This window comes from Chroicocephalus ridibundus, chromosome 6 (genome assembly GCF_963924245.1).
Source record: "Chroicocephalus ridibundus chromosome 6, bChrRid1.1, whole genome shotgun sequence".
NCBI classification, from domain to species: domain Eukaryota; kingdom Metazoa; phylum Chordata; class Aves; order Charadriiformes; family Laridae; genus Chroicocephalus; species Chroicocephalus ridibundus.
Genome location: NC_086289.1, coordinates 17806629 through 17834416, shown reverse-complemented (window position 1 = coordinate 17834416; position 27788 = coordinate 17806629). Strand labels below are relative to the sequence as shown.

At 36.5% G+C, this 27788-nt stretch overlaps 1 protein-coding gene across 10 annotated transcripts; it reads right to left on the bottom strand.

Annotated features, from left to right (window-relative positions):
• Nucleotides 1-517: 517 nt before the first annotated feature.
• Nucleotides 518-27788, bottom strand: LOC134518003 (uncharacterized). Of its 10 annotated transcripts, XR_010071807.1 has the most exons (15): nucleotides 27645-27751; nucleotides 26954-27137; nucleotides 26670-26746; nucleotides 16805-16880; nucleotides 13021-13152; nucleotides 12046-12169; nucleotides 10050-10110; nucleotides 9900-9946; nucleotides 9369-9444; nucleotides 8312-8413; nucleotides 6856-7779; nucleotides 5902-6012; nucleotides 3526-4725; nucleotides 1518-1698; nucleotides 518-620 (listed from the first exon to the last, which is right to left on the bottom strand). XR_010071807.1 is itself a non-coding variant. In XM_063340154.1 (13 exons), the coding sequence occupies exons 3-13, from the start codon at nucleotides 26696-26698 to the stop codon at nucleotides 4413-4415; spliced, it is 1995 nt and encodes a 664-aa protein (XP_063196224.1). In that variant the 5' UTR covers nucleotides 26699-26746; nucleotides 26954-27137; nucleotides 27645-27751; the 3' UTR covers nucleotides 2670-4412. The 10 variants fall into 10 exon arrangements, 9 of the variants coding, with proteins under 9 accessions (XP_063196224.1, XP_063196227.1, XP_063196229.1 ...); XM_063340154.1 differs by lacking the exons at nucleotides 518-620; nucleotides 1518-1698 and having other exon boundaries at nucleotides 2670-4725; XM_063340157.1 differs by lacking the exons at nucleotides 518-620; nucleotides 1518-1698 and having other exon boundaries at nucleotides 2670-4725; nucleotides 5902-5943.

Sequence of the window (27788 nt, the reverse complement as noted above, 5' to 3'; positions counted from 1 at the left end):
TACTTGATTGTCTGAAATTCTCCCTGGATTCTGGAGGGAATATCTTCAGGATATTATACTACACATAGACTAGATTTAAAGCTTAAAGGAAAGCCTTAATTAGTTTTAAGCTCCCACATGACTTTATTAGGATTAGATGTCTGAGGGCTCCTGTATTTTTTTGATAACTGTTATTTACATGAGCATGGTGCTCGCACAGAGCCACACGCACAGCTTAGAAGACCCAGATAAGAAGTTGCCAGGAACTCCTCCTCCAGCATGTGCCCTCTTTTTATACTCAGTAATCTTTCACCAGCTTCTTACACATACGTCTCTTGCACATTTCTTCTCTCACACTAATAACTCTATCCCCCTGACATTTTCATTTGCATTTTCCCTCCTCTCTTCATTTTTCTCTTTTCAAATATTTTTTTTTTCCTGCCCTTCACCCCCCCACCCCCCATTGTCTTTTCACCTGAGGAGGAAGGAGAACCAGGTTGCCTCCTCACCTCCTTCCTTTTTGTCATGTTTTTTTCTGACTCACCGCAAGAAGAAGAAAGGGATCTGTATATTTGGTAATTGCTGTCCACTGGAACCAGTAAAGCACAGTCTGCTGACAACTGGAGCAAATAAGAGTCAGCCTGGAGAGGAAGCAAACGCTGGTGGTTGATAACAGCATGGAAGCTATTGCTTTTTGTTTGCGCACATGTTTTAAATAAACCGCTGTTCACAGCAGCCAGGGATTCATATCCCCTTGCTGAAACCAGATGGGGAATACATTCCTCCTTTCCCCAGTACTGAGCAGATTCTAAACCAGATGATCTTTGGGTGTCTGCATTTCCGGATGTCTCCTGTGAGACATCTTAAGAACAAACTAATCTTCAGAAGCCAGTGCTAAGGTCATTTAACCACTGGTCCTGGCCCACTGGTTGTAGTAGTGCACCCCAAATTTGAATTTTAACACATCACTGATCACTTTTGCACATGAAAAAAAAAGCCTGCAGCTTGCTAACAGTTACTTTAGATCCAAATAAAATGTGAATGGATCCTAATTGTACTTGTGGTTCCTTGTAGGTCATTTACCTTTTGCCCCAGCTGAGAGAGTCACATGCAAATCTTTCTAGTCCTTTTTTTATATAACTGTTTATTCTTCACACACAAAACTAAATTTCCTGTACATGTAATACAGATTTCTACGTATAAATTTAGTCGTATCCCCTACATATAAATTTAGTCGTTCTAGTTTTCTGCTGGAAACCTCTCTTTTTCCCAAGCCCTTCTTGGGAATCGGCCTTCTGCGTAGAACTCATCTGAACTTTCTCCCAGCACTTTCCAGGAACCACCTGAACCTTTCCTAACTCAGTATGATCGTAGCTCAGGGCGAGCTGGCCCCATGGCTTCACCACCCAATAAAAATTAGGCCTGCAATTAAATCATGACTTCAGGCAGCAACAGAGAAAGAAGCTTTCTGTGAATTCAGAGTTCAATAGTTACATGTATTAAACCTCTTAAAATGCCTTCAAACAGTTTTGTGCTACCTCTGGATTTTCTGTATCCTTGTGCTCTTCTTCAAGATTTCACACTCAGGGCCCTGAGAAACCAACGCTGTTCATCCAAGTCTTGCTTTTTATTGCTCTGTGATAGAACAACAGCTCTTTCTAGGTTTGCCGAGAACATACACAAAAGAGGCCAGCAAGATTTTATGACATTTTTGTAGAACTGTGAAATAAATAAGAGAAAAAGTCTTGGGGTTATTTTTGTGTGATTTTTTTATCAGTGTCACTGTAATACAATATTCAGTTAAAAAACAAGAAGCATTTTATTTCATTTGATTTCATTCTCCACCATGTGGATCAATTAGTAATTGAATACTACAGATGTGAATATGCAGTGATGACTCAGCTGTGGAATTTGAGATAAATGTCAGTAACAGTTTGCAATGTATTATGTGGGCTTAGCTCTGCCTAATTCCATTAGGAACAATAGCGTCGAAAGCCTTAGCTTAAATGCTAAAAAAAAATAAATGTATGCAAACCCAACTTTGGCTATTTTCATATAGGCATCTCAAAGCCATTTGTGGAAACATTGTGTCTATTAATTTTGCTTGAGAAAAGAAATCCAGCATGTTTACAAAAGTGATGTTTATTTTGTCAGATAACAAGAATTCTACCATCTCTGACTGTTTGTATCTAAACGCTCAGAGGGTCCTGCAGGAACTGACCGAGGACTGGTAACAGGGAGCGCTGATCCTAACTCCTAATGCCACATTTCTCTTTGCACTGAACTTCCCAGTGCACCAGCTTTTCAGCACTCCAGGGAGTCCCAGAACCCCCGGTCTGAAGTAACAAAGGACTGACTGTAGTGTCGCTTCAATCCTAAAAAACGTAATTCAAACCCCAAAACAAAAATATGAAGGGCAAATGTTTGCTCTTTATTCACTTTATGAATACTGCATACATAGTGTAAAAAAAACCCTAAATGCTTGTAATACCAGTGCCTAATTCTCAGCTCCCTGCTGGAGAATACCGGGAAGGGTTTTTCTGTTGTTTTGTTTTGTTTTTTTTTTTTAAGGAATCTGGCAATATAGTAGCCCATGTTGCAGATCTCCCTTGCCTCCAAATAAAGCAGCCTAGATAAAGATTCTCAGTTTACCCCTCATTTAAAAAAAAAAAAAAAAAAAAAAAAAAAAAAAAAAAAAAGGGCAAGTGGAACAAATGCCTTTTCTTAACATTTGGTGCTCAGTTCCACAACCAGTTTATAGAGAGCTTCATTCCTGAGACCACATGAATGAGGCTCACAATCCAAGATTTAATGGGAAATACAATTGACTAGCTGCTGTGAAAATGAGGAAACTATTTACTTTGTACAGTGAACAAAGCCAAAGTTGTTCTACCAGTTGCAATGTCAATGAAGCTTTTGCAGTTTAAATTTATATCCACAGAATCCTTTAATTTTGGGAACTTTTTTGCATGTGTTAAAAAAACAACAGGAGCTGCCAGATGTTCCACACTTTTCAAATCTAGTCCTTATTTAGTAGCTATAGAACCATGAATTCAGAAATCTGGGTTTTATGCTGCTAGTTGAAAGGCAAAAAAGCTCTGTGGGTTCTGGCTATGAACACTTTTTTTTTTTTTTAAAGTTTTCTAGTGTACACCTGCACCCTCTTGCTTTATGCTTTACAGCTGGCTGCTCTTGAGGCAGTTTCTTAGCTGCATGACTGAAGTATCTAGCATTCATTTTAATTGTTTATTTTAATATCATGGTCTATCTTTATCCTTATTCACTGTGATGCCTTTTAAAATTATTAATTTATGAAAATGTCATAATAATGAAAAATACACATTTTTTAATTTACCCAAGTATTACATTAATGCTGTTTTCCATCCTATGAACTAAGATTTCTTTATCCACAGTAGGAGCTGTTGGTGCTACTGTGCAGCTGCCTGCATGAATTTAGTTACTGTTTGTTGCACTACCTTCCTGAGACCCACTGAAGTGGCAGTTCAAGGGAGACTGTGCAATATATGACTCTTAAAATAAACTTACCTGAAGAGGTTATTCTTCTATTCTGATTACATTACTCTGCTGTGCTGTAAAAAGAAAGTAGTAAAAAACAAAACTGGACTGACAAACAGGGCGTGTAACTATATAGGCACCAGTGATCTTGGCCAGTTGAGACAGGTAAGCTGATGATACGTGAGAAAATTGTGACATTTACCTGCACTGGGCTATTCTCAACCATATATAACCTATGGGATCAGGAAAAAATATACAATCAAGATGGGATATTCAGATTATCGAAAAGCAAGTCTGACATTTAGAGTATTCAAACTCCATTTGCTTCTGCATTCTTAGCAATCTGGGAAAAATTCTGCTATGAAAAAAGAGTGCAACTAGGTCAGTTCAGTTGATGGTACAGAAAATCTGGAATTAAACTGCAATACTGAAGATTGTTAGCGATAATTCAAACTGCTATTTTCAAATTAAAGGATCAATTGGACATAACTTCGCTTCATTCATTTCTTAGTATTTTTTCTATAATCTCAATGCTAGTTTACCTGATAGTGCAGTATTTTATTATGACTTTTGCATCTGAAAATTACATACATTTTAAAGAAATGTAAAACAAAAGACACAACTACAATCACTCCGAAAGTTGTTTGTTTTAAGGTACAGGGTTCCAATTTCACTTAAAGGAAGGACTACTTTTATTCCATGTGTACGGAGACCTTGTCTCCAACTACACTTAACAAATACACCCAAATAAATTTAAAGAACAAAACATCAGTAGGAGCTAATCTTACAATAGAGACCAGTTCTCTACTACTGAAATTTGCATTTTCCTAATTTGTTAAAAAAACCCAAAACTGGTCCACATACAAAGTAAAATGGGTAAAAGTAAGTCTAAGCTGAGCAAACATTGCCTGTTTTATTCAGTTCCAGTGGTAGTGGTCTCTTGGAGCTAAATCATAATGCGTTCTCTCTTCCTCTTCAGCTCCATAATCTAGTGGCAGACCATAATTGTAATCAACTGTTACAACTGGTAATCTTTTGCTTTGTTCCATCTCTCTGACAGTTTCACCTTGAAACGGTTTTCTTTCATAGTCTACTGAGCTATCTTCTTGGTGTACAGATGAAGATGGATGCATTGTTCGTGAAGAATATGGTGCAAATCTGTTTCTTCCTCTATTAAATTCATCTGAGGGATGCATTCTTCTGTTGTCTTCAGGGCAATTTGGTCGATTACTGTAAGAAGAACAAATATGAACAGTGAAATCTGTAGAAATAAAACAGTTGATTTGTTATTGTTGGCCACCATTAGAAATTAAACTTGTGTAACCTTGGAAGAACAATTCAGACCATCAATCATGTTTTTACCCCCTAAAATTAAAATCCTCTCTACCAGATGTTGCAAACCTGTTTATATGAATTTTCCAATTCTAGTGATTAAAATTACAGCTCTTTATATTAAGTAACTCTACTATGAGATGTTTTGTTTCAAGTGCTGTTTCTAATTAAAATTCCCTGTTTACTGAGGGTTTCTTTACCTAGGGGCCATTTTTGTTCCTAAGCCCATGTTTTCATTTTTGTGAATAATATGTAATAGTAGCTCTCTGGCACATAGTCTAACAGGCAATAATATAGTTTGGATTTATAGCTCCAAATATTTTAATTCTTAATTATTCTGCAATAGAAGATTCACTCTCCTACAAAATACATACAGAAGGATCTAAAAATGCATATACGTTATATATACTTTTTGTTTTGGTTTCTCTTTACTCTCCAGTACCTTCCTTACTTTGTAAAATAAGTGGTGTATAAAGCCAATTCAGAACAATCTTTGTAATTTTAAAATCTTCTCCCTCACTGAACCATAGATTAATTTAGACTGGAAAGGATCTCTAGAAGTACTTAGGGTCACCCACTCAAAGTAGGTCTAATTACATGAGTTTGTGCAGGAGCCATGTCCAGCTGAGTTCTGAGTATCTCAAAGGATGGGGATTTCACAGCTGCTCTGGACAACCTGTTTCAGTGTCTGATCATCCCTCATGGTAAAACTCTTTAGCTTGTTGTAGACAGCAGTTAAGAGTTAAATATAGCACCTGTTATTTCACTTTTTCGCTTACTGATAATAGCTTTTTCATTTTTTGTAGTACATTAGCTTGAACTGTGCTTGTCATATCAATGACTTATGCCAGGGATTCTCAAACCATTTCATAATCACGCTCAAACTCAATATAAACGGACCACAAATTAGTCACATAATTTGCTCGGTGCTCAGATTCAATGGTTTAAACTGCATTGAAGCAAAAATATTAACATAATTTTTTAGAGTGGTTAATTTGTATTTTTAGCTGGAAAACTGTGGGACTAACAGTATAAAGGTAAGTCAGAAAACAACTTATGAAATCTGATATTTACCTATAACTTCTGTTGAAGTCATCATTATCAGACCCGTAATCTCTGTGAAGTGAAGGAGATGAGGAGAAATGAGGTTCTGGTGCATTTTCATGGGAAGAAAAAGATTGACTTCTGCAAATAACCACAAGAATCCAATGGTAAGAAGAGTACCAAGGGTTGTAAGGTTTTGAAGAATATGTGTTTATCAAATGAAATAAAAATCATCTTACTTTTAGTTTAAATTTACTTAGTATTTTAATTAAAACTATCTTAATTGTATCGATTTGACACTTCAAAATGGTATGCTTCATTGTAATGATATCCTCTGTTTCAGCTGCACAACAGAAGAAATTAAATCAAACTTTACTAGTGCAACAAATATCTGAAATATGTTCTGAAATATTAAAAATATTTTGAAATATTATGTCAGAATCCAACAGGTTTAATAATAAGTGATATATGTATGTGGGAGAATATCATACAAGTTCAGAAGCAAAGGAATTTCTAACAAATTATTAACTCATGGAATAAACAAATGCAAGTCAAACTTCCTTGTAGCATTACTGTTTATCTCTCTTTGGCTGAGGGCATAAATAAAAGTTCATATCCTCTTCTGTCTTGAGGATTGCTTTTTAAATTAAGTATCTATACAAAACAAAGTGGGACAAACAGTTTTGTTTCAAGGTGACTCTAAAAAGGTCAAGGAAACACGTAAGCTTTAAATAAGCGCGACCTTTTAATTTAGGAAACATTGGCTTTCAAAGCTGCAACACTCCAGCTTACATCAAACTCTTCCATAAGTCAAAATAAAAAGAGTTAATTAACCATTCATTTATATATGATTTTAAAAGGATAATTAGTTGTTTTCAAATTAACTTATTTTTAAAAACTAATTAATTTGAAATGTAATTTAAAAGTGCTGAGGTTTACACTTTTATTCTCTAATTCTGGTCTTACAGCTCAAGGATGCTTTACCTGTCTGAACACCATTCACGTGGCAAGTCATCGTGACCTGGATGATCATGAAAAGGTCTTGGCCTTTGTCCATGCCCTTTATTAACATAATCAAAGTCTTTTAACTGAGCCTGCTCCTGTAAGTCATCATAAGGCTGATGCTCATGAAAAGGTCTGCGCCTTTGTCCAGGACCTTTATTATCATAATCTTTTAGTTGCATCTCTGTTTGTAAGTCATTACGAGGCTGGTGATCATTGAAAGGTCTCAACCTCTGTCCACGACCCCTATTACCAAATTCAAAATCTTCCAATTGCATCTGTGGCTGTAAGTCATCATGTGACTGATAGTCATGGAAAGATCTTAGTCTTTGGCCAGGACCTTTGTTAACACAATCTAGCTCTTTTGACTGCATCTGAGTCTGAAATTCATCACGAGAGTGGTGGTCATGGAATGGTCTTCGTCTCTGGCCACGGCCCCTGCTACCAAAATCAAAATCCTTTGGCTGCCTGTCTTCCTGCAAATCATTGCGAGATGGATGATCAGGAAAAGATCTCTGCCTTTGTCCACGGCCTCTGTTAAATTCAATGCCCCTTGATTGTCTCTCTGCCTGTAAATCATCATGAAACTGGTGTCCGTGAAAAGGTCTCAACCTTTGTCCAGGTCCCTTGTTACTGAAGTCTAGGTCCTTCAGCTGCGTGTCTTCTTGATAATCATCATAAAACTGATGATCAGGAAAGGGTCTTCGCCTCTGTCCTGGTCCCCTATTGTAGTCCCAATTTCTCATCTGCATTGGTGCTCTTAAATCATCCTGAGTCTGATGGTCATGAAATGGTCTTCGTCTTTGTCCAGGTCCCTTATTAATGAAATCAAAATCTCTCAACTGCATCTGTCCTTGCAAATCATTGTGAGAGTGGTCATCATAAATTCTTAATCTTTTCCCAGACCTGTAAAGAAGTTTTTGTCTTAAACAGAACGTAATACTTCTAAGTGTTATAAAGTCATTACAGAAAAAAAGTCTTTTTAACTAAGAATTGATATGAAAGATATTGCAAATATACAGGTATCAAAGCTACTAAGAACACAAACTGTAAGAAAGATTATAAAACTTGCAATGTCATAGTAGAAGTTGTGACAAATATTCAATTGTAATTCTATAGCACTTGTTAAACAGGCAAAACCAGTGATTCCAAATTAATTAAAAATAATTGTTGAATAATAAAGGAGGACTGGCAGAGTAAAACTCTAAATTTTTCCCAGTGAACTAATTACTTACAGACTTCAAATAACACACATTCCCTTCCTTTCCTTTATGTTTTCACTGTTTCAGCAAATTCTGTAAATATATTTTGCATGAGTAGGCTATATTAATAAAATTTCTTTTAAATTAGAGTATCTATAGTATTTTCAATAAGAAACAATTTTCTTTCCCACAGTGTTGGTTTTTTTGTCTTTTAATTCCATGTTTTGGACTATTACCCCTGAAAATCTTCATTTGGGAACCGCTCTGCAGGTCCTTCCATTGCATGTGGTGGTGGAATAATTTCTTCATCTGAATCCCATACATCCATTCCAAGGTTACTAAGAAGAATAAAAACACCTCACATAGGTTTCCTTTTTTAAAACATACCATTGAGAGAGGAAAAAAACCCACATAAAATTCTTCAGTTTAGAATGACAGAAATTTTTGTATGTTAAGTTAAATTTACAGACATACATAACTTGGCAAATTTTAATCTTGCAAATTTATTTGGGGAAGGGCTGCAGGGAAAGCAAAGAGAGTACCTAAACTTCAGAATCTTGGAACAACATCCTAAAGGATGTGAGATAAGCACCATACCTATTCAAAAATCTGACACAGGAATAACTTAGTCATGCACGGACTATAAAACAATGGTAGCAGTAAACCAAAGGACATTCAGTTAAACTAAAAAGATGCAAATCAGTCAGGTATTATTTTAAAATCAATTTACTGCTACAAGATATCATCGGCACAAATAACCGCAGAATATCTAAATGTTAGCTATTCTTAGGTGAATACCATAAGCTTAAAATTCTAACTCACCAGGGATACAACTACCATGAACATAGGAGTTAAAAACAATCTTCCACTTTCCCATACTTTTTTATTGCTAAAAGTGTTGTACTTTTTTTTTAAAAGTATCTGGTTCTACCACGCCAACAACAGCAGGCAGATCATAGAGCTTATAAAGAAATCTTTGCCATGGCTCCTTTCAGCTTATAATAAGAGAATACAGACTCAATACACTTGTCATAGTATGATAAAACCACACCAGTGTTCAGTAGTAGGTCAGATTACAAAAAATCTTTTGAACCATATAAATTCAAAAGATGAACAAAGGAAGTACATTGCACTTCATGTTATTCATATCAGAAGTCTCAGAATACATGTGTAGTTGCGTATTAAAGGTTTAAGAGGAAGGTTAATTTTGGCTTATGACTGGAAGTGAACTTTTCAAAATACCAGTAGACATACTGGAAAATCTTAACCATACAACTAAAAGTTTTTGTTTACCTTCTCATTGGTTGTGTTCTGAGATCTGTGAGATACACAAGACCATCCATGCGATGACCTCTAGCATCACCAAAAGCTGAAACAAAAATGATACAAGTCTAATGAAATGGGCTCAAACTGAGCCACAAAACTGTGAAAGGCAAGTTTCTGTTCACCAGGAGATGCTGACTTTGAAACAATTATAACTTGAAACTAAATACTTCAGCAAGCTGGCAACATTGCAGCATTTTTTTTTAAACAACTGAAACCAGTAGCGGTAGCAACCTATGACTGAAAACCCTTACAAGGAAAAGGAGAAAAAAAAAAAAAAAGAATTTTAAGCAGCTGAAACATACTCCTGCTATGCTGTCAATTTCCTAATGCTCAATCCTTGCCTGGAATAGAATCAACAGTCAGAGAAAATCTTCTATGGAAGCCAGCATATTAAATAACTCTAAGGATACTAAAATAGAATTGTAGTATTTGTGAATACAATTGTAGTAATTGTGAGTTACAGTCCAACATATGCCTTAGTTCAAACTGTATAAATACCTTGAATTGCTGCCTCTGGATCCCAGCCTTCAACATCTATAAGATATCTGAAGAAAAATATGATTGGATTACTGTCCCAAATGGATTACAGGTTAAGATAAGGACACTATCTTTTGTGAACAACGATTTCTGATTTTATACAACCCTTACCTACATATAAGGTAGCCAGTTCTATTAATTCCATTAGTACAGTGAACGCCAATGAGTTTCTCTATCAAAAAGGAAAACATAGTCTTTAATAGTTCAGAAAGGGAAATTACTAAAAGATTAGTGCAAGACAAAAAAAAAAAGCTGTACTTTTCTAGCAAGGTAATGATAAATAATTGCTATTTACAAAATTATACTGTTACGCCTGTAAAAGAACAGACACATCCAGACTTTGTCCTCTTCATGATGGATCTCTAGCAGCAGTTAGCTCACTACTTCCAAACCTGTGAAGACTGAGATTAATGCTGCAGAATGCAGGAAAAAAGAAAGAGGAGCGATGACAGGTAAAGTGGCTGGCCCCAGCCAGAACTGCAGTAACAGGAGAAAAAGAATAAAATATGGTTTTGAAAGCAAATCTAAACAAGCAGATGTAAAATTGAGGAACTTAAGTTACAGATTCTCGTAAAACTTACAAAAAGGAGAACATAACCATAATACCCCTAGTGTCCTGGAGTATGAAATACATTACTAGAATAATTAATTTAACTGAACTAAACAAAGTTGTGGCAGAGACGAAGTACTGACAGACGGGCTTTGAAATGGGACTTTGATAAATTTTTGAATGAGATAAAATATAACTGTTTGCCACAGAGCAGTCATATTGCCATATAAGTTTAAGTTGGTGTCCTAACAATTCAGACACTAAAAAACCCTAACTTCTCAAAAATTATTTGTAAGAAGAATCCTGAGAAATTTTAGGGGTAATCTAAAACAGAGGTACAGTTACAATGAGTAAGTTAACAGAAAAATGAAAGTTCTCCCAACTCTGAATTATGTAAGCCCTGCCAAAATGGTCTTACTAGCTGGAACTGCAGGTCTTCGTCCACTAACAAATTAAGAATTCATTCTCTCAATTCTGAGAATCGGAAATAATTAGATTCAAATACAGACTATTCTTTGTCACACACAAAAAATCACTAGATCAAAACCAGAAGAAAACTAATAATCTCCAAGTATTTTCCCTAACCCAAAGAAGAGGAAAGGAAGAACTTACACAATAATTTCCTGAGCAAGGACAAAGGCTGCTTCTTACACCTTTTCCCAGCACTCTAATTCAGGCTCTCATACCTGAGATTTAGGTCAGAGCTCTTTCACAAAACAGAGTTGACAATCCACAGCAAAACCACCATTATGGTCTGCAGCAAAAACTGTATGCACTTGGGCAGTTAGTATGTCTACTTTCTCACAGAAAATGCTAAAGTAACCACAGCAAATAGCATGAAAAAGCTTGAAAGAATGGTCCTCCAATATTGGACAGACAAACAGTTAAAATCCACCTACAAAGAATCACTAGCAAAAAAGTGAGAAGGTAAAAGCTGCACACAGGCTGTGGCAAAATACATGCAAATTTATTTCTGCAAAAAGTACCTTATACCATCTCAGCAAGAACTGTACTGTTGCATAAGCACTAAAACAACAGCAGATCCACCCTGTGGAAACACTGACACTGTGTCTGTGATATGATGTTTAAGAATTGCTAGGATATGAGGGCAATAATGGACTCATAAATCAAAAAACTGCTATGTCAGACTAAACACACTGAAGTTGCTCACACATATCAGCGTCTAGTGCCATCAGAGAAACCCTATGCTATTTAGAACATCCATAAAAGGCTGGCAGCTACAACGCTAAGCTGATGGTAGACAACTTGGATCAGACAGATGAAAGCCTTGTTGTGGTTGCTCTGATACATACTGAGAATATAAGTATTAGGAAGGGCATTTAAGTTACTAGTCACTTTTGAAAAAGACATGCTTTGAATGTAAAAAAAGATATGTTGTGTTTCACATAATGTATCTTATTATAACAGCAAAGTGGAAAGGGCTATGGAAAGTCTGAGATCCGTGGTGCCTTAAATATCTATTGAAATTAATAAATGATACAGCTAGCACCGAAATAAAACTTTTGTTTTTTTACAGCGTAAGATGCTGATATTTACCATTTCCCGCATTTTCCCACAGGAATTTTCTGACCCATTTTTTGAACTGTAGAATAGTAGCATTATCAGGAACTTCAAGTCCAACTGTATAAAGTTTCTTATACTGCACACTTTTAGGTAAATCCTAGGAAGAAGAAAAAAAAGGTAAAAATTAAAATTATTGAAGTCTTGCACCAATGAAAACCCTTAAGCAGTATCTAACATGATGACAATGTAAAACAATCATTCAGATCCCGAGTAGAAACTGAAAACAATCTTGACACAATTCTATAAAGATACAGTCTCAGAAACTAACATTTACATTTCCACTGATCTCAAAGAACAGTTTTTACAGAAGACTTATTTAGCCCTGCTAATAAGGCAGCACATTAACTAAAGAAACCAGATTCTTGTAATTCCATTTGAACCCATTTTATAATTCTAAGCAATATTTGTCCGTCCCACCCACAGTCATATATATACTCACATATTCACCCCCTTAATGCTTACAGCCCATGTACGTTCAAAGATTAACATTCAGTTATAACACTGCTATTTATTCTCCTTTTCAAGAGGAGGCTGATTAATCCCAATTGTTTGGACCATACTGGTAAAAAATTTGAAATTAATAACATAGTTCAAAAATGCTTTCTTAATGGATTCCACTAAAGAACTGTAAAAAAAAAAAAAAAAAAAAAAGACCCTCGGAATAAATGAGAATGTCTTCAGGGCACAGCCTGTAAGCCTCCTGCATCTTTTCTGCGGAGACTGAAGTCTTTATCCATTACCCCGAGTTACCATAATACAAATGAGCCACAAATGCAACTAGCTGGGAGGAGTTATCTCCTCTGTGATAAAGCATTTAGTTTCTATTGGAGACATAACGCAAGTCTAGATGGCTCACTTCTCTATTCCAATTCAAGGTAAGCAAATGCATAAATACTTTAAAACAAAGGTTGCAGTAACTAATCTATTTTGTTATTATGCTTATATTACCTTAACTTCATAGTATCGTGTGGTATACGTTAAATCAATAATTAATCCAAGCTCCACATTGAGGGCTTTCATTGCAGCAATTAAGTCTTTTGGTGTAAATTTCTGTGTTGGGGTAAGCCTCTGGTTAATTGCCTACAATGAAAATGGAAAAGAAAGATTTTCTTTTTAAGTTCTAATAACACGACATTTGTAATATTCAGCTGTTTTAATTAGAACTAGGAAGCATTAGTATTCAGAAGGGTATGTTTACAGCATCAGAGCCACGTCCGTGTATTGTACAGAAAAAAATGAATAGGAACCAAATAAAAAGCAAGAATTTGTTGTATATTTCTACTCAGATGAAAATGCAAGAAAATGAGTGAGAATTTCCACTTGTACAACATTAATAAACATGATTAAAATAAGCACTAATTTGATAGACACAAAAATCCTGCAAAATGCAGCATGTGCCGTAACTAAACATCAGCAAAAAGTAAAACACCACAATCCCCTTTCTCCCAAACATACTTTGTCCTGCACAATAACACAAAATTAACAGTGTATTTCATGTAAAACATTAGAAGTTGTGACACAAGAGTTCATTTCTTCTAAAGGTTTTAGCTTTCTCCCCACAAACGTTGTGCAGACATTTTTATTCCTGCTTCATCTCTTGGCAGAGTGTACTTGCATTTCATTTAGCACTGGGAAATATTAAATAAGACTAAAATATAGTGACTAAGAAAGCTGCATGTTGGTGGGTAATGAACTATTAATTTAATTGGACACAACCAGTGGGGAAAAATGTTTACTCACCCTATTGTAGCTGTGTTTTTTGAAATGTGTTCTTCACTCTAGGTATGAAAATGGCTCATATACGCAAGACTGGATTTTCTCTGAATAGCACGCTCGTCCATTGTGAGAGCCTTTTGACACAGGCTCAGCCATAACCGATAAATACAGTGGCAAAAGATGCAGCAACCTCAACCGCCTCTCAGTTCCTTTGTTGACAAGATATTCAAGCAGACAGGACTCAGAACTGATGGAAAGGAAGGCAGTCACAGACCACATACCTCTCAGAACCACACATGCTATAGGGTAACTAACCATTCCTTCTTTTGACTGTATGGATTATAATCTAAAACGCTAACAAGCACTTATCCTGTCACTGGAAACAGGAACAGTAAACCAAATTAAAGAATAAAGAGCAGGACAGTCCTAACAAAGCTGGTATGTGATCATGAAGATTAAGCTAAAAAAAGTAGGATAGAAAGCATATAGAAGTATTCAGTCCTGTGTATTTCAGATACTGGAGCACTGCTGAAAAAACAGTGGAGGCTGTTGAAGTTCAAATAAAATCAACAAGTCAGTTATTTCACCGCTATTCAGCAGTGACTTTTAGTAAAATCTGAAATGGAACTTACTAACTTTGAGGTGACAACAGTGAATCTGCAAAAGGTCTATGGTAGAACCTTAAAGATATTTTTCTTTTACCACGTGAAGTCACACAAGCTGAGGTGGAATACAATTTTCAAAAATATGTCTCTAAACATATTGCTTGATTGAATAAACAGTTAAACATGTTATGATAGACTATTTGGAATTCCTGCTGAGTATTCAGTAGTTTAGGTGTTTAACTGGGCTCTGAGAATGTGAGAAATCTGTATAAACTCTAAAATCCTTCTATGGCATGGGAAAAAGCCTGCCCAGTCCTTACTATACTGTGATATTACTGTTAGCATTACAATGATGATCTAAAAGGAAGGCACAGAAAATCCTTCCAAGTAAACCCATGACCTTAAAGCCTTTACTAGCAGCACATCTTCCGCTGAAACAATTACTCTTGAGCCTTGAAATACTGAAAACACGCTTTCTCCCTTTGGGTGAAATCACCAATCATCAATTTCCGAATAAGCAGTAAAGAAGAAAACTGCTGCATATTTAAGAGGTCTGTTCCAGCAATTTAATAATGGGACTTCTGACAAGTCTATGACTAATCAGCTCTTCAGCTTTTCCAGACAGATTTATTGACCTCCATCTTCTTCACAAAGACATCACAGTTTAGCCAGTTACGTATTTTATGTGTATTCTGCCACAAACTCCATGAGCTTCAAGCACAGAGTCTCTGGCAGACTTGCCAGTTCTGTATCTTCCATAGTTGACACTGAACAAATTGAAGGAACGGAAATGTTACAGATTTTGCTTTCTTGGGTACCAGACTTTGTATCTGGCCAAGTTCAAAGACAGCTTCACAGAACAGGGATCTGTGCCCCAGTGAGATCAGTAGGACTCGAAGCGGAGTGCCTACTTGTGATATATTGCTATAAACGTTCTCTGAGAATGTATGCCGTTTTTATCATCTCTGCTGGAGCTCCTTCCAGACTATCACAGAAGCTACAGGGGAAGAGTAAATTTAGCAGTGAAGTATCTTCCTCTGAAATCTGGGGTGACAGGGAACTGGAAATACATGCACTGAACAGATCCTGCCTAGAACAGTACATCTATGCAAAAAACCGGAGCTGGATCAAGTGGAATTACAGGAGCTGATGATGCAAAAAATCCTCTCTCAAATACCTCAATAGCGAAGAAACTTAATTATAAATCTACTGACTTTTATATTCACTGCTAGGTCTGTCCGTTGGCTGTCTTTGGTAGAAAGACACAGGGCTACTGCACTATCCATCAGTACCAAGGAGGATATGATCAATGTCAAGTATGAGATCCTTGGTGTCAAAGGTACCAAACCATCATACTAAAGCTGTAAAAGCTGCTGCAGGAAGCAAACCCTGCAAGCATTCCACTTCGATCATTGCTAAAAAAAGTGAACTGAATGGTGACTGAAACCATAATGGGCACTAATATATCCAAAGAAACAAATTTTTGTATATGTGTACTAGAGTGAAATCTGTCAATTACAGACAGCTTAGACAGAATATTTACTCTTAACTGCAAAGGTCATGTCTAGCCACTGAACTCTAAAAGAGCTTAGAAACTTTTATTTCCCATGTATCTGATGCAAGGATTCTAAGGGTTAATTTATATAGCACTTTCATTATTTTACACAGAAGGGTAAATTTGCCATATTTGCCCTAATTTGCCCTACACCTCAATCCACCAAAGAACTGAAGTCTAAAAAAGACAGCCTCCACATTCTGTATCGTCACAAAGAATTAAAAGATCTGATGCAGTGTATTTAATAGATTAAGATGGCGCTCCATGTTAGTAAGACTCTAAATGAAGTACTGACACACTAATAAATCTACGAAGACTTTTCTTTAAAATATACTGCATTCCTCCAGATCACTGAAGCTTTTTACTTATGAAATTGGTAATCTGAATCTACAACTTAAAAAGTACTGCAGTGGCTGGTATCCTTTAATGAGTGTTTTATTTCCATAAAATTATATTTTGGCTTACATTGCCTAGATTGTTATTCATATCATAACCCCTTCCATATGATTTTCAACAGTAAATGAAAAGATATTAAATAAGATAATGAATTTAGGCCACTTAATAGTGATCAAATGAATCGTGCTGATTGGTTAGAGATTTTATGATTTTTAAAGGATAAATAAAAAGAATAACACCAAATAGAAAAATTAAACGAAAGCGAACAAATATAGAATATTATGTTAAAAATATAGAATATTATGTTAAAAGCCATCCAGTAGATGACTGGAAGGGCTAAATCTGAATAAATTATTTTTTCATAAAACTTTCCTGAAGTTTCAATGAATATTCATGCTGTTCTTCATTACTTTTGCACTATATCTAATAGACACAATCTGTAGTTACTTTTTATACATACCCCTTTTAAAGGTACTTTGAATGCAATAAATCTAGTTCCTGGTATAGGCTGTCCAACTGGTGTCAAACTCCGCCATCTGTAATGAAACAAATAGCTATTTTTAAATATTTTCAAAAACTTTGGTAAAACAAAGCAGATAAAAATTAAGTTCCTTTAATATTATAATAACAGTTATTGCAAGTTATGTGAAGTATCTTACAAGTATCAGGCAAATCTGGTGCCATATTTCATACAGTTTGAACATAGTAGTTATTTCAGATTTCTACAAGCAGAAAGATATGAGAGTTATCTTTTTTCTACGATGGGCTGTGCAGCTACTAGCATAATATATTAAGATTTAGATTTCCAAACAGCAGGATACAATAACTCCTAAAATACTTTGAATACATAAGCAAGAAATCATAACTGATGTGCACACGTTTGAAAAAAATGACCCATCAAATCTTGATACGGAAGCAAAATCTTTTTAAAAAAATCCCTCTTCTATTAGTAACCAGACGGTTTCACCAAGAAATGAAAATCTTTTTAGAGTAACTATAAAAATTTACTAAATATTTGAATAAAGCGAATAGCTTAGCATTATTTTGGGATAAAAGAAACAGGGAGTTGCCTAAAAGATGCTGGAAGAATATCAACCGAATATTGCTACAGCACTGATCAGAGCAGAAGCTACAGAGCTTAAATAAAGAGATTTTTATTGTTTGCAAGTCTAAAGTCAGGAGCCATAATAAAATGAATCTTTATTCTCCATAGAGCACTACAAAGAAAATACTTCTTAGAGATAACATGCATGATTGTTCTTATCATACAGTAGAATTATGTCCCCAGATCTGCAATTATTCCATGAAGTGGTTTCAAGGTATCGTGAGGATATTTGAAAACAGTCTTTTTCCTTCTTTCGTTTTCAACTTCCAAAAAAATGTCTCCCCTCAAAGTGGTAGGACAGCATTTACAAACAAGTAGCACCAATATAAAGCAAAGCAGATGGGCAAGATTCAACAGGTAAAAAAGTATTCTTATAGTTGGTGGAAATTTTTCAACTTGGCTGAACCTTTAAAAAGGTTCATATGCTGTCATACGCTCACATCGATCATTTAATTGACAACGTAATGCAAAGTTTACCTTTATTAAAAATATGAAACTTCTAGATTTTGCAAATGTGTTTATTTTGTAATATGCTTCTTTTTCAAAGAAACATTCTTGACTGTACTTTCTCTTGGTACTTTGAAAAAAAACAGAGAATATTCCATCACACCAAAACTTGGCAAAAATCGCCTACTAATATGAAGATTTATTACAATACTCAAAATACTAGTAATTCCAAAACCACAAAGAACTAGTACTCACAAATTCTACATTGTACTGAAAAAACTCTTGATGTATCACATTTCAGAGATTTCATTTTTTAAAAAAAGTATGAAAAGCTTTATCTGAAGAGGAAAACGAGTTAGCAGATCAATTTTGCCTTCAAAGACGTAACTTAATAAATTTAGGACTTTTATTTCCTCTCCTCATGTGAGGGCAGATTATCTTTATGACCTCAGAAGCTGCAGCTGGATGACTTAAAATCGACATGGCCTTTTTGCATTTTCAGCTTGTACCTCAACTATTAAAATACAAAACATTTTCACAAGATTTTGACACTGGTGCCCATTCACTTACAATTTTCTGAATTAATGTTTAATGTTTTGCCTTAAAGGGAGCATCCAACAACTTCTAGGTTCCTTTCTGATTTCCATAAAACCACATCATCTATGAAATAAATGGAACACACTATTTCAAAACATTCTAAGCACTGAGTATTTTGCTTTATTCACAATTCTCATATAGGACCATAACAAAAACTAGATGTTGGCTGGCAAAACTCTCAATTAAATATCTGTAATTATACTGGTCACAGTATATAAATAGTAACATTACCAGTCACAGATGCTTGGAAGTAACAAAGGAAACACTTATAGCATGGTGACCAGAAGCATAATTGATACTAACAAATCATGTAACAATCTACTACATCAATGTCCTTAGCACTAACTTATCTTTTTTGTCTTCATCATGAACTAAAGAACAGATTGAGGCTCACAATGTAGACATACAAATGCTTAGTTTGATGGATAACAAATTAAATAAAAAAAAGTAGTAATAACTCATCATTAGGAAAGCTGTTGCAAACAGCTGTCACGTAGAAGAAATACAAGGTGAGAAGGTATAAGGGCAAGCTAGAGATTAAACCACTGAGAGGTGTTTGCAGTTAAATTCTAAATTATTGCAGGAACTTTGTACCTTGCAATAGTAACGAGTGAACAAAACCAATCTCCTACTTCATATATTCCCTTATCTTAGGATAGTTGCATACGGGGGGAAAAAAGAGCATGTTCTCAATCACTGTAGTTTGACAAGCATTGCTCAAAAAAGTACGTATCATGTACTATAGAAGTGTTCTAACTTGAGAAGCCTTCCCAAGTCAATTTTCAAGCTTGTAAACTTTGGAGTCCGGTAGTTGTACAGTAGTTGTAAAATATGAAAACAAAAATCTGAGACTGTGTTTATCCTAGTTTAAGATACATTAATCAATTAAGATCGTAAACAGTGTAAATGGACTGAAAATATTACCAAAGCTAACAAAACCCAGCAACTAAGAAATATGTTAGTTGCAAGAAGTGCTCAGTTAAAAAAAACCCCAAAATCTACAGAAAAACTGTGAAATCCACCCTGTTTATCTCATTCTGCATAGTTTTTCTCATTCACGTAATCTCAGAAAGGTACTAAATGCTGTGAACCATATTTAGATGTATATTTAATCTGAACTACTGTTAAGATTAATGAAAAAGTCAGGTTTAATATAAGCTCCTGCCTCTTGTTAATTTTAATAACTCTGGAAATTGCATATCTTTATTTAAAACAAAGAAATACTCTTCCTGATTTTGTTTTTAAACTTCAAAATAGAATTAGAAAATGGGCTGTACCTAGAGATATAGAAAATAGTGCCGCAAATGCTGTCATAGAAATAAAACAATCAAGAATACAGTATTTTTTCTTCAACCTAGTTCAATTACTCTTTGGTGTTACCTCTACCAATAAAATGTACAAAATACAAAATACTTTACAAAAGTAGGATTTAACGTTATAGCCAGCCATATTCACATAGACATGTTTAGAAACATTTTGGAGGAAGGCAGAAGTAAAAAAGTCCCAACCACAAAAGACCAATTACCTTACGTAGTAAAACAATTTAAAAGATACCATAAATTAGAAATTCAGATCTTTTTAAACCTTCTTTCTCTTGGAAAACTGAGTGGAAATCTACCATGATTATCATAAATACAAGCAATTATGAGCCAATAAGAAATAATCAAAAAAGGGCTTAAATATCTTAGTTTCTTTAATTAGCAATGTAATAAAGACTTTGTAAAAACTCTGAATTTTTTTTCAGATTAAGGGACTGACAGAACAATGCACGGGGATTACACACTTTGTTGTCAAACCTTAATAAACTTGGGTTTTTAGTCTCCTGTTTTTAAAGCCGCTTAAATCCTACCAGAAAAAAAATCTGCAAAATCAGCAAGAAACTCAAAAGCTGCTGACAGCTCTACAGTAGAAAATGAGCACAACACACTCTTCATCAGAAAAGGGTATGTATTCCATGTTATCTTTAAAATGATATTTTAAAAGGAAATTTCAGCATACTGCTGCAGAACTAAAAATTAACCCAAATTAAAAACTACAGATTGAAATGAAGTACTTAAGAGAGAACTGCACTTAAATAAAAAGTGACATATTATGCACACATGACACATTTTCAGTTACAGCTTTATTTTTCTAAGTTTTCAAACAGGTAAACAATTGATGTACTACATGCAGATCCAGACCTCAAAGTCAACAAAACATATAAAATAATCAATTATTTAACTATTTAGCTTTCACAGTTCCCACTTCCCTCTCACGTTTTGTCTTTGTCACTCTACAACTACCATCAATTATCTTAAAACACAAGCAGAATTATGCTTGCCATTCTAAAGGAAAGAAACACTTCTTGGTTGAGAAAAAGTACTAAAATCAAACTAAAAAAATAATTCTCCTTTCCCCTTGAAATTTCTGTGATGTGTGAGTGGCTTCTAGTTAAATAAACACAGTTATTACTGATACTAAAGACTCTAGTCAGTTAACTTGTTAGAAGTTTTTAAGTCTAGTTTACATGAAAATATATTATTCTGCTTATACATTTTAATTTAAATGGAAAGCAAGCATGTTTTATTGTCTTTAAACAAAAAATTCCAGAGCTATTCAGTAAAACAACTGAAAAGAAATTAACTTCATACATCCTAGCAAAAGTTTACAAGATATGCGATCTAGATTAACCCAAGAATCTAGCAGCAATATACTTTGTAACAGCAGCAACCAGTGAAATGGCCTCTGTTGAAGGACAAAAAGAACCCCCAATCAAACAGCAACAAACTTAGAAAAACACTTTTAAAAAGCAATCAGCTCCAAGCAATCAACTGGGGATCATCAACAGGGCCTGCATAGCAGCCTCCAGCTTCAAGTGGGATAACAGAAGACATTAGAGAAATGCCCATGATAAAGACAAGCTTGGAGTAAATTTGAGTAAAACTTAGTATTAATCCTGAACCGTCTTCGGTTAAGCTCAAAAGTATGTTGAATACCAAGATAATAATCCAAGCAAAGAACATTACAATAGCTATATTTTGCATAAATCTTGCTATTAAAAAACAAACAAAAAAGTGATAGCAAAGTTGTTTATACATACAAAGTTTTTAAACATACAAAACTACATATCAATGAACTGCAAAACACAGCACAGATTGCAAATACCAGTAATAGCTGTAATTATTCAACCCAATTTTGAAATCTAGTTAAGAAAACTTTATTCATTTGATATGAGCATAACTGGTCGCTGTTAAAATAAATCTTACTATGAATCAATTCTAAAACTTAACAAATTCTACTGGAAATTATAGCTACTATGTGCCCTTAACAGAAGTGTTAAACTGAAATACAACAAAACTGTGTTTTCTATGCCTGGCTCTACTGAAGTTTTAATGGAAGCAGATAAAATATGCAGCTGTATGTAATTCATACTCAGTCACTTAAACAGATGGATACCTGTCTTGATTTCAGCTGGGATAGAGTTAATTTTCTTCCTAGTAGCTGCTGTGGTTTGGATTTAGTATGAGAATAATGTTGATAACACATATTGTTTTAGTCATTGCTATTAAGTCAAGGACTTTTTCAGTTTCTCGTAGAAGCTGAGAGGCAGCATAGCTGCTTGGAATGGGCTAGGCAATCAATCATCCGGTGGTGAGCAATGGTATTGCATTACTTATCTTGAATATTCTTTTACCATTATTATTTTTTTTCTTACATTACTGTTCTATTAAACTGTCTTCATCTCAATCTACAAGGTTTTTTGTTTGGGCTTTTTTTTTCCTTTTTCTCCCTCTTCTCCCTTTCCCACTGAGTGGGGTGAGGGACTGAGCGAATGGCTGTGCGGTCCTAGTTGCTGGCTGGGGTTAAACCCTGACAATACCTTATTATTTATTTTCTTCTGTGATGTTTTTTAAAAGAAAAATATTATTTTTTATATAATGATATTATGTATGTTTTTAATGGCATGCTGGACAAGAAAGCTACAAAATAATTCATAGGTACAATACTATGGAAACACTGAATTGGTAATAATTTGAAAGTTTCATGTCTTTTGTTTGTCAGATCTCAGTGACAGAGTTATATAAAACTGTCAACAGATACCCTACAAGTTCTTTATGGAAAAACAGTTGAACTCAGTCTTTTCTGAAGCCTAAGACCACTTTAGATAGCCTATGAAACTGATGCTTACATTAGCATATGCTAAAAAAAATTTTTTTTATATATATATACATAAAAAAATCTCTATAGGATAATACCTCTACAGAGTAGTTCTGGTATTTTTGACAGGAAAAAACCTTAAGTATAAAAAGAGGTAAGTTCTCTTATCTTACATTTCTGTGTGTAACATTCAGTTCAGCAATAACGTTTCCAGTGTTCCAGGGTAAGAGAAACTAGTACTGAACTCAAGGCATCAATTCAGAATGATTTTCATCTAATAGTTAAAAATCACTGTTTGTAAAACAGTGTAAACAGGTATACATTACACAAAAGGTACAGTGGGTGAAGAAGTAAGTTCAGAGAGCAGTATCTGAAGCTATGCTTAACAATTCAAGAGTTTCTACAATTCTGGAGCACCTGATGAACATCTATGATTACGAAGCAGTTATAAGTTTAGAACTTACCTGGGAAAGTAAATTCCAAAACACTCAAAAAGGGTAATTACTGTAACTGTAAAGAAACTCAAGTCTGAAATACTGTCAGCTATAGCAAGAACATTTAGAAAATGCTACTGGGAACCTCTTCTCCTTTTTTTGGCTACTGGTACTGCGTGACAAGACACACAGCTTTATTTTCCAAGAGGCATACCTCTACGGACACCAGATTCAATCCCATTCTGTTGGAGAAAATAAAGCCCTACAAAGACCATGACACGCTGTCAAGACAGAACACATACTGAACAGGTCCAAAGCAGAAGGGAGGGAACACAGCTCTTAACCATCTGTTACTACATGTATTTCTCACTTTGTTTGTCTTCAGTGTGGATACAAATAAATCATAGCTTATAAAAAATACAGTGTGGATGTAAAGTATGGGTGAAGAGTCTCCTTATCATGTCAATAAGTAATCACATAGCTTTGTACTTGTAGTGTATTGTAACACAAAATATGGGCTTTCAAGTCTTATAGCAATGTTATCATTACTCAGGTATCATAAGAAGTAAGTTCTTGCCATCCCACATTTTTAAATGCAAACGTTCTATGCCTGATAGTACAAAGCACTTTTACTTTACAAATAAACACTGACAGTAACCCTTCTCTCCCATCCACCCTTGAACATGCACAATCAGTGATGCCACAGATTTCAACATTCCTGTCTAAATGAAAATGCTGATGCTTTTAAGTCTGCACAGAAACAATTCCGTTAAGTATGTTTATGGTGTATAGGCAGAAATAATTTGGCTTTGCCCTTATAATAAAAAAAATCCCACTCTTAGTATTTTTTTAATACCATTTAAGGGAAACATGCAAGAAGGTGACATCTCTGCAGATGCATTTCAGTACTGAAACCGAGTTTATGAAATTATACTGACAGCAAGATTCTGGATGCACAAACACATATAAATCCGTAAAAACATCATAGTATTTTATGACTTAATGTAACTTGAACTCTTTTTACTAGCTGGTTCTCCACTAAAAGATTACAGTATACAACTACTAAAGGACAATAGCATTTCAGACACTGTGAAGAAACAGAACTTGACTACACAGTGGAAACTGCAGTGCAAAGGGTCACATGAAACACTCCCTTATGTCTCACTTCATTACGAAATTACTCCCCCAGCACTACTTTCTAGGATTGAGACTGCAGTGGACCCTGTACACCTCAGCTCTGCTCCAAGACATTACTGGGAAAAGGGAGAAATGCTTTTTGCTATGAAGAAATACAGGAAGTCTTACTTCCAGTCCACCTCCTCCTCTCACTGCTGGAGCAAAGACTGTGCAAATGGCATCAAACATTCAGGGCCAGGGCTGAGTGACAGGGAGACGAGACAAGAGTGAGCTAAGAAGAACAAGGTACAATACCAGCAGTGCAGATCCAGTGGCAATGCTGGCTATTACTACCATTTTAATATTACTTTAGGTGCCAAGTACACTCAAAGTGCTGGTATTTAGCAAGGTTGTGCAGTGCTATAGCACAACCCTTACATAAAGCCAACTTTAATTATACTGTAGACACAGTATTGTAAAAGGTGTTAGTAATTAGCTGACCAGTTAAAAAAATTCACCTCTTCTTGTTTAGTTGCACTATTCCTAGCTACTTACAACTTAACCGTAACCTCATTTATTGCATTGCTTTAATTAGCATAATGGAATTTTGATTAAAACTGTTAAGAACTGTATAAAGAACTGAGGCAGTAACAGAAAGACAATCTCAAAAAATGTCTGTATGTAGTGTGACTTGTTTATCTATGATACTGTTTCTCTTGCAGTATCATTAAAAATGAAACAGTTACTGTTAGATTTATTACTATTATAATAACACAGGGACATGATGGAGGTTCTGCTTCTATAGTGTGCAGCTGTCAGGACTGGTCCTTGTGCTATAGTGTACCACAATCTCACTTCTGCCAACAGCTGTTTCTGGGGCCAGTAAATTGCACGTGCAGGATCACCTAGGCTAAAATTAGATTTCCGGAAGTCGTCTTCTAGCATTCACTGCTTTTTTTTCCTGGTGTACTCAACTAATTCACAGTGAAGAACTACAATGTGCTGTCCTCGCACAAGGACGACATCAATATACTGCTGCATGAGGTTGGGAGACTGACAATTCCTTAAACTCCTTTACTGCCAAAACCCCAATACTGTGGATGTCTAGCCTGATTTGTTAATAGTATCAAAAAGTAAGCATCTGGAGAAGCTGAAAGTACTTCAGTATCATGAGTTTTGTCTGATGGTAACACTAATTTTATAACCAGTTACTTCACAGTAGATGTTTCTTTCCTTGAAAGATACACAGGTATTAGCTTCCAATCATAGAAGCCAAAAGTACAGTCCACTGCTTCTTCCATACTTAAGAGAAAAAATGCATGGAGCCTGAAAACTGCTCCAGTTCAAATGCAAGGGGGGAAAAGAAATGAGAAACGAGCACCCAATTCCCAAAGCTTTTGTAATAATTTTCAAGTATGGAGAAAACAAGGACAGTTATTCTTTCAGGCTTCCTGCTGCAAACCTAATTCACTTTAGCTCAATTTTGTCCAACTTTTAACTGAAATTTCATCGAAACTTCAGAGAAAGACATGCTTAAGCAGCTTTTCTAAAGTTCTAATTTTAATCCCTGAGTTTGTCAGCTATGAAAAAAACTTCAAAGTTTCTTGAAGTTATTTTTTAAGTTTTGTTCATCTTTTGTTTCTATTTATTGCTTCTAGGCCAACATATTTCGCAGGAAATCGTGCTTTTTGTATTTTATGGCTCCTAAGAATGTTCCTAATAAACTTATCTAACATTCCCCATGAAACCAGGACAATGTCAGCCTTTCCTCTCATAATGTACAAACTGCAAGCTATTGTCCCATTACAGTGTGCCTTTATATCTCAGCACAGTCTCCTATCCAAGAAGTTTATACTGATGTCAGCAGTAACACATTGGCTGAACTTTTAAACTTGGACTTCCTCTTTTTTTCTTTTAGTAGAGCTGGAGAATAGAACTATATGTTTTAAATGAGGTCATTCTGTGGTCTCCATATGCACTCCCAATCAAGTCAGAAAGCCTGTGCCATGCGTTTGGTGGTTTTTTATTATTATTTTTGCCGATAAAACATTTTTGTTGTCCTCTTGTTACAAACAAAACCGCAGGATGTTTCTGGACCTGAAGCCATGAAAATATTCCTTGATCACATGCATGCAACTGCCTGCTCCCATCTTATCAGCTCTTCCCTGACTCCTGGTAGCAAACATCAAAGTAGTCAGAAGGATGGACTACTCTCCCATTTCCCCAGTAAGTGAACACCTGGGGGTAAGAAGGTTAGGAAGAAGGGAGTGTGTTTGGCTGATGAAGTGTTCACAGACAGGTTGGAGCATTATACTCACCTGGGGGATGAAGGACTGGGTTGTTCCTGTCTTGGAGAAGATACCTACCTTACCTGGCTGTAGGTGCTGAAGATGCTTGTGGCAAGAAAGCGCCCGGGGCAGTCAGCGCCCCTTCTCTCTGGGCAGGACTGTGCCTGCTCCTGCCTCTTGCTTAGTGTGAGGGATACTTACCCATCAGGGATAGTATTCTTCTTTACCATGCTGAAAGCAGGAGCAGGCAGAGCAGGAGACAGCGGTGAAAGTGGGCACTGCAGCAAAGGAGAGAGAACCGCGCAGTTAACACGGTGCTAATCTCTTTCTCCATCAGTGGGCCTTTCCACAGGGCTGACTCTCAAGTAAAATAAACCAAGCAATCAGCTGGGGCTTGAAGCCATCCTGACCAAGTTCTGCAGCTTGCAAACTAGCCTATTTTCTCCACTGCTACAGTACGGCAAGAGGGAAAGACAACAACTCACCTCTCCTCTCCAGGAGATCAAAAGAAACAGAGAGGAGAGGCAGCAGGTTCCTAACTCTTAGCAGCAGCGCTGCAGGGATGAAGGTCTTCCTGGCAGTCCCTCTCCTGCAGCTCGGAGCAGTCTGTTCTGCCCTTGTGCTCCCACAGCTACAACTCTTGTCTCAACGAGAAGAAACTCCAGGCAGCTGCAAGAGGCGAGGCCGGTACCTCAGCAAGGGAAGGACCATCACCTGCCCCGCTCCAACCTAGACGGGCCCGACCCCGCTGGGTCCGGGGCACCGTCAGCGCCCGCCGATCTCTGCGGGACCAGGGCGGTGAGGAGAGGGGCGAGGGGAGCTCCCCCCCTCCGCGGAGGGCCCATGCCCGCTCCAGAGAAGACGCTTGAGGCTGGCGTGAGGCTCCCCCCTCACAGCCGCATCTCCCCGCCGAAGCAGGGAGCCCCGGGCAGGACCACCTCCGAGGCCGGCTCGGGGCGCTCTCTTAGCGGGAGGCGGCTGAGCTCGGGGGAGGAAAAGAGAAAAAGGAGACCGGGACGAGGGGAAGGCGGGGGGAGGGGGGGGAAGGTCGCGGCCCGACTGCGGGGGGCTGAGCTGTCAGAGAGGAGGTGGGCTGCAGCAGGAGTCGATAACAGGGAAAGGCCCGGGCGCCGGCAAGGCGGGGCGGGGAGGATCGGGGCTGCGGGCGGCCCGTACCCTGACAGGATTTCCCTTGCAGAGGAAGGTTGTTGCGAGACAGAACGTTCCCGAAAAAGGTCCCGACTGCGCCTGCGCAGCATCCGACCAGCGCGCCGCGCGGGGGGGACTGCGCCTGCTCCTCCGCGGCCGGGCCGGGCAGCG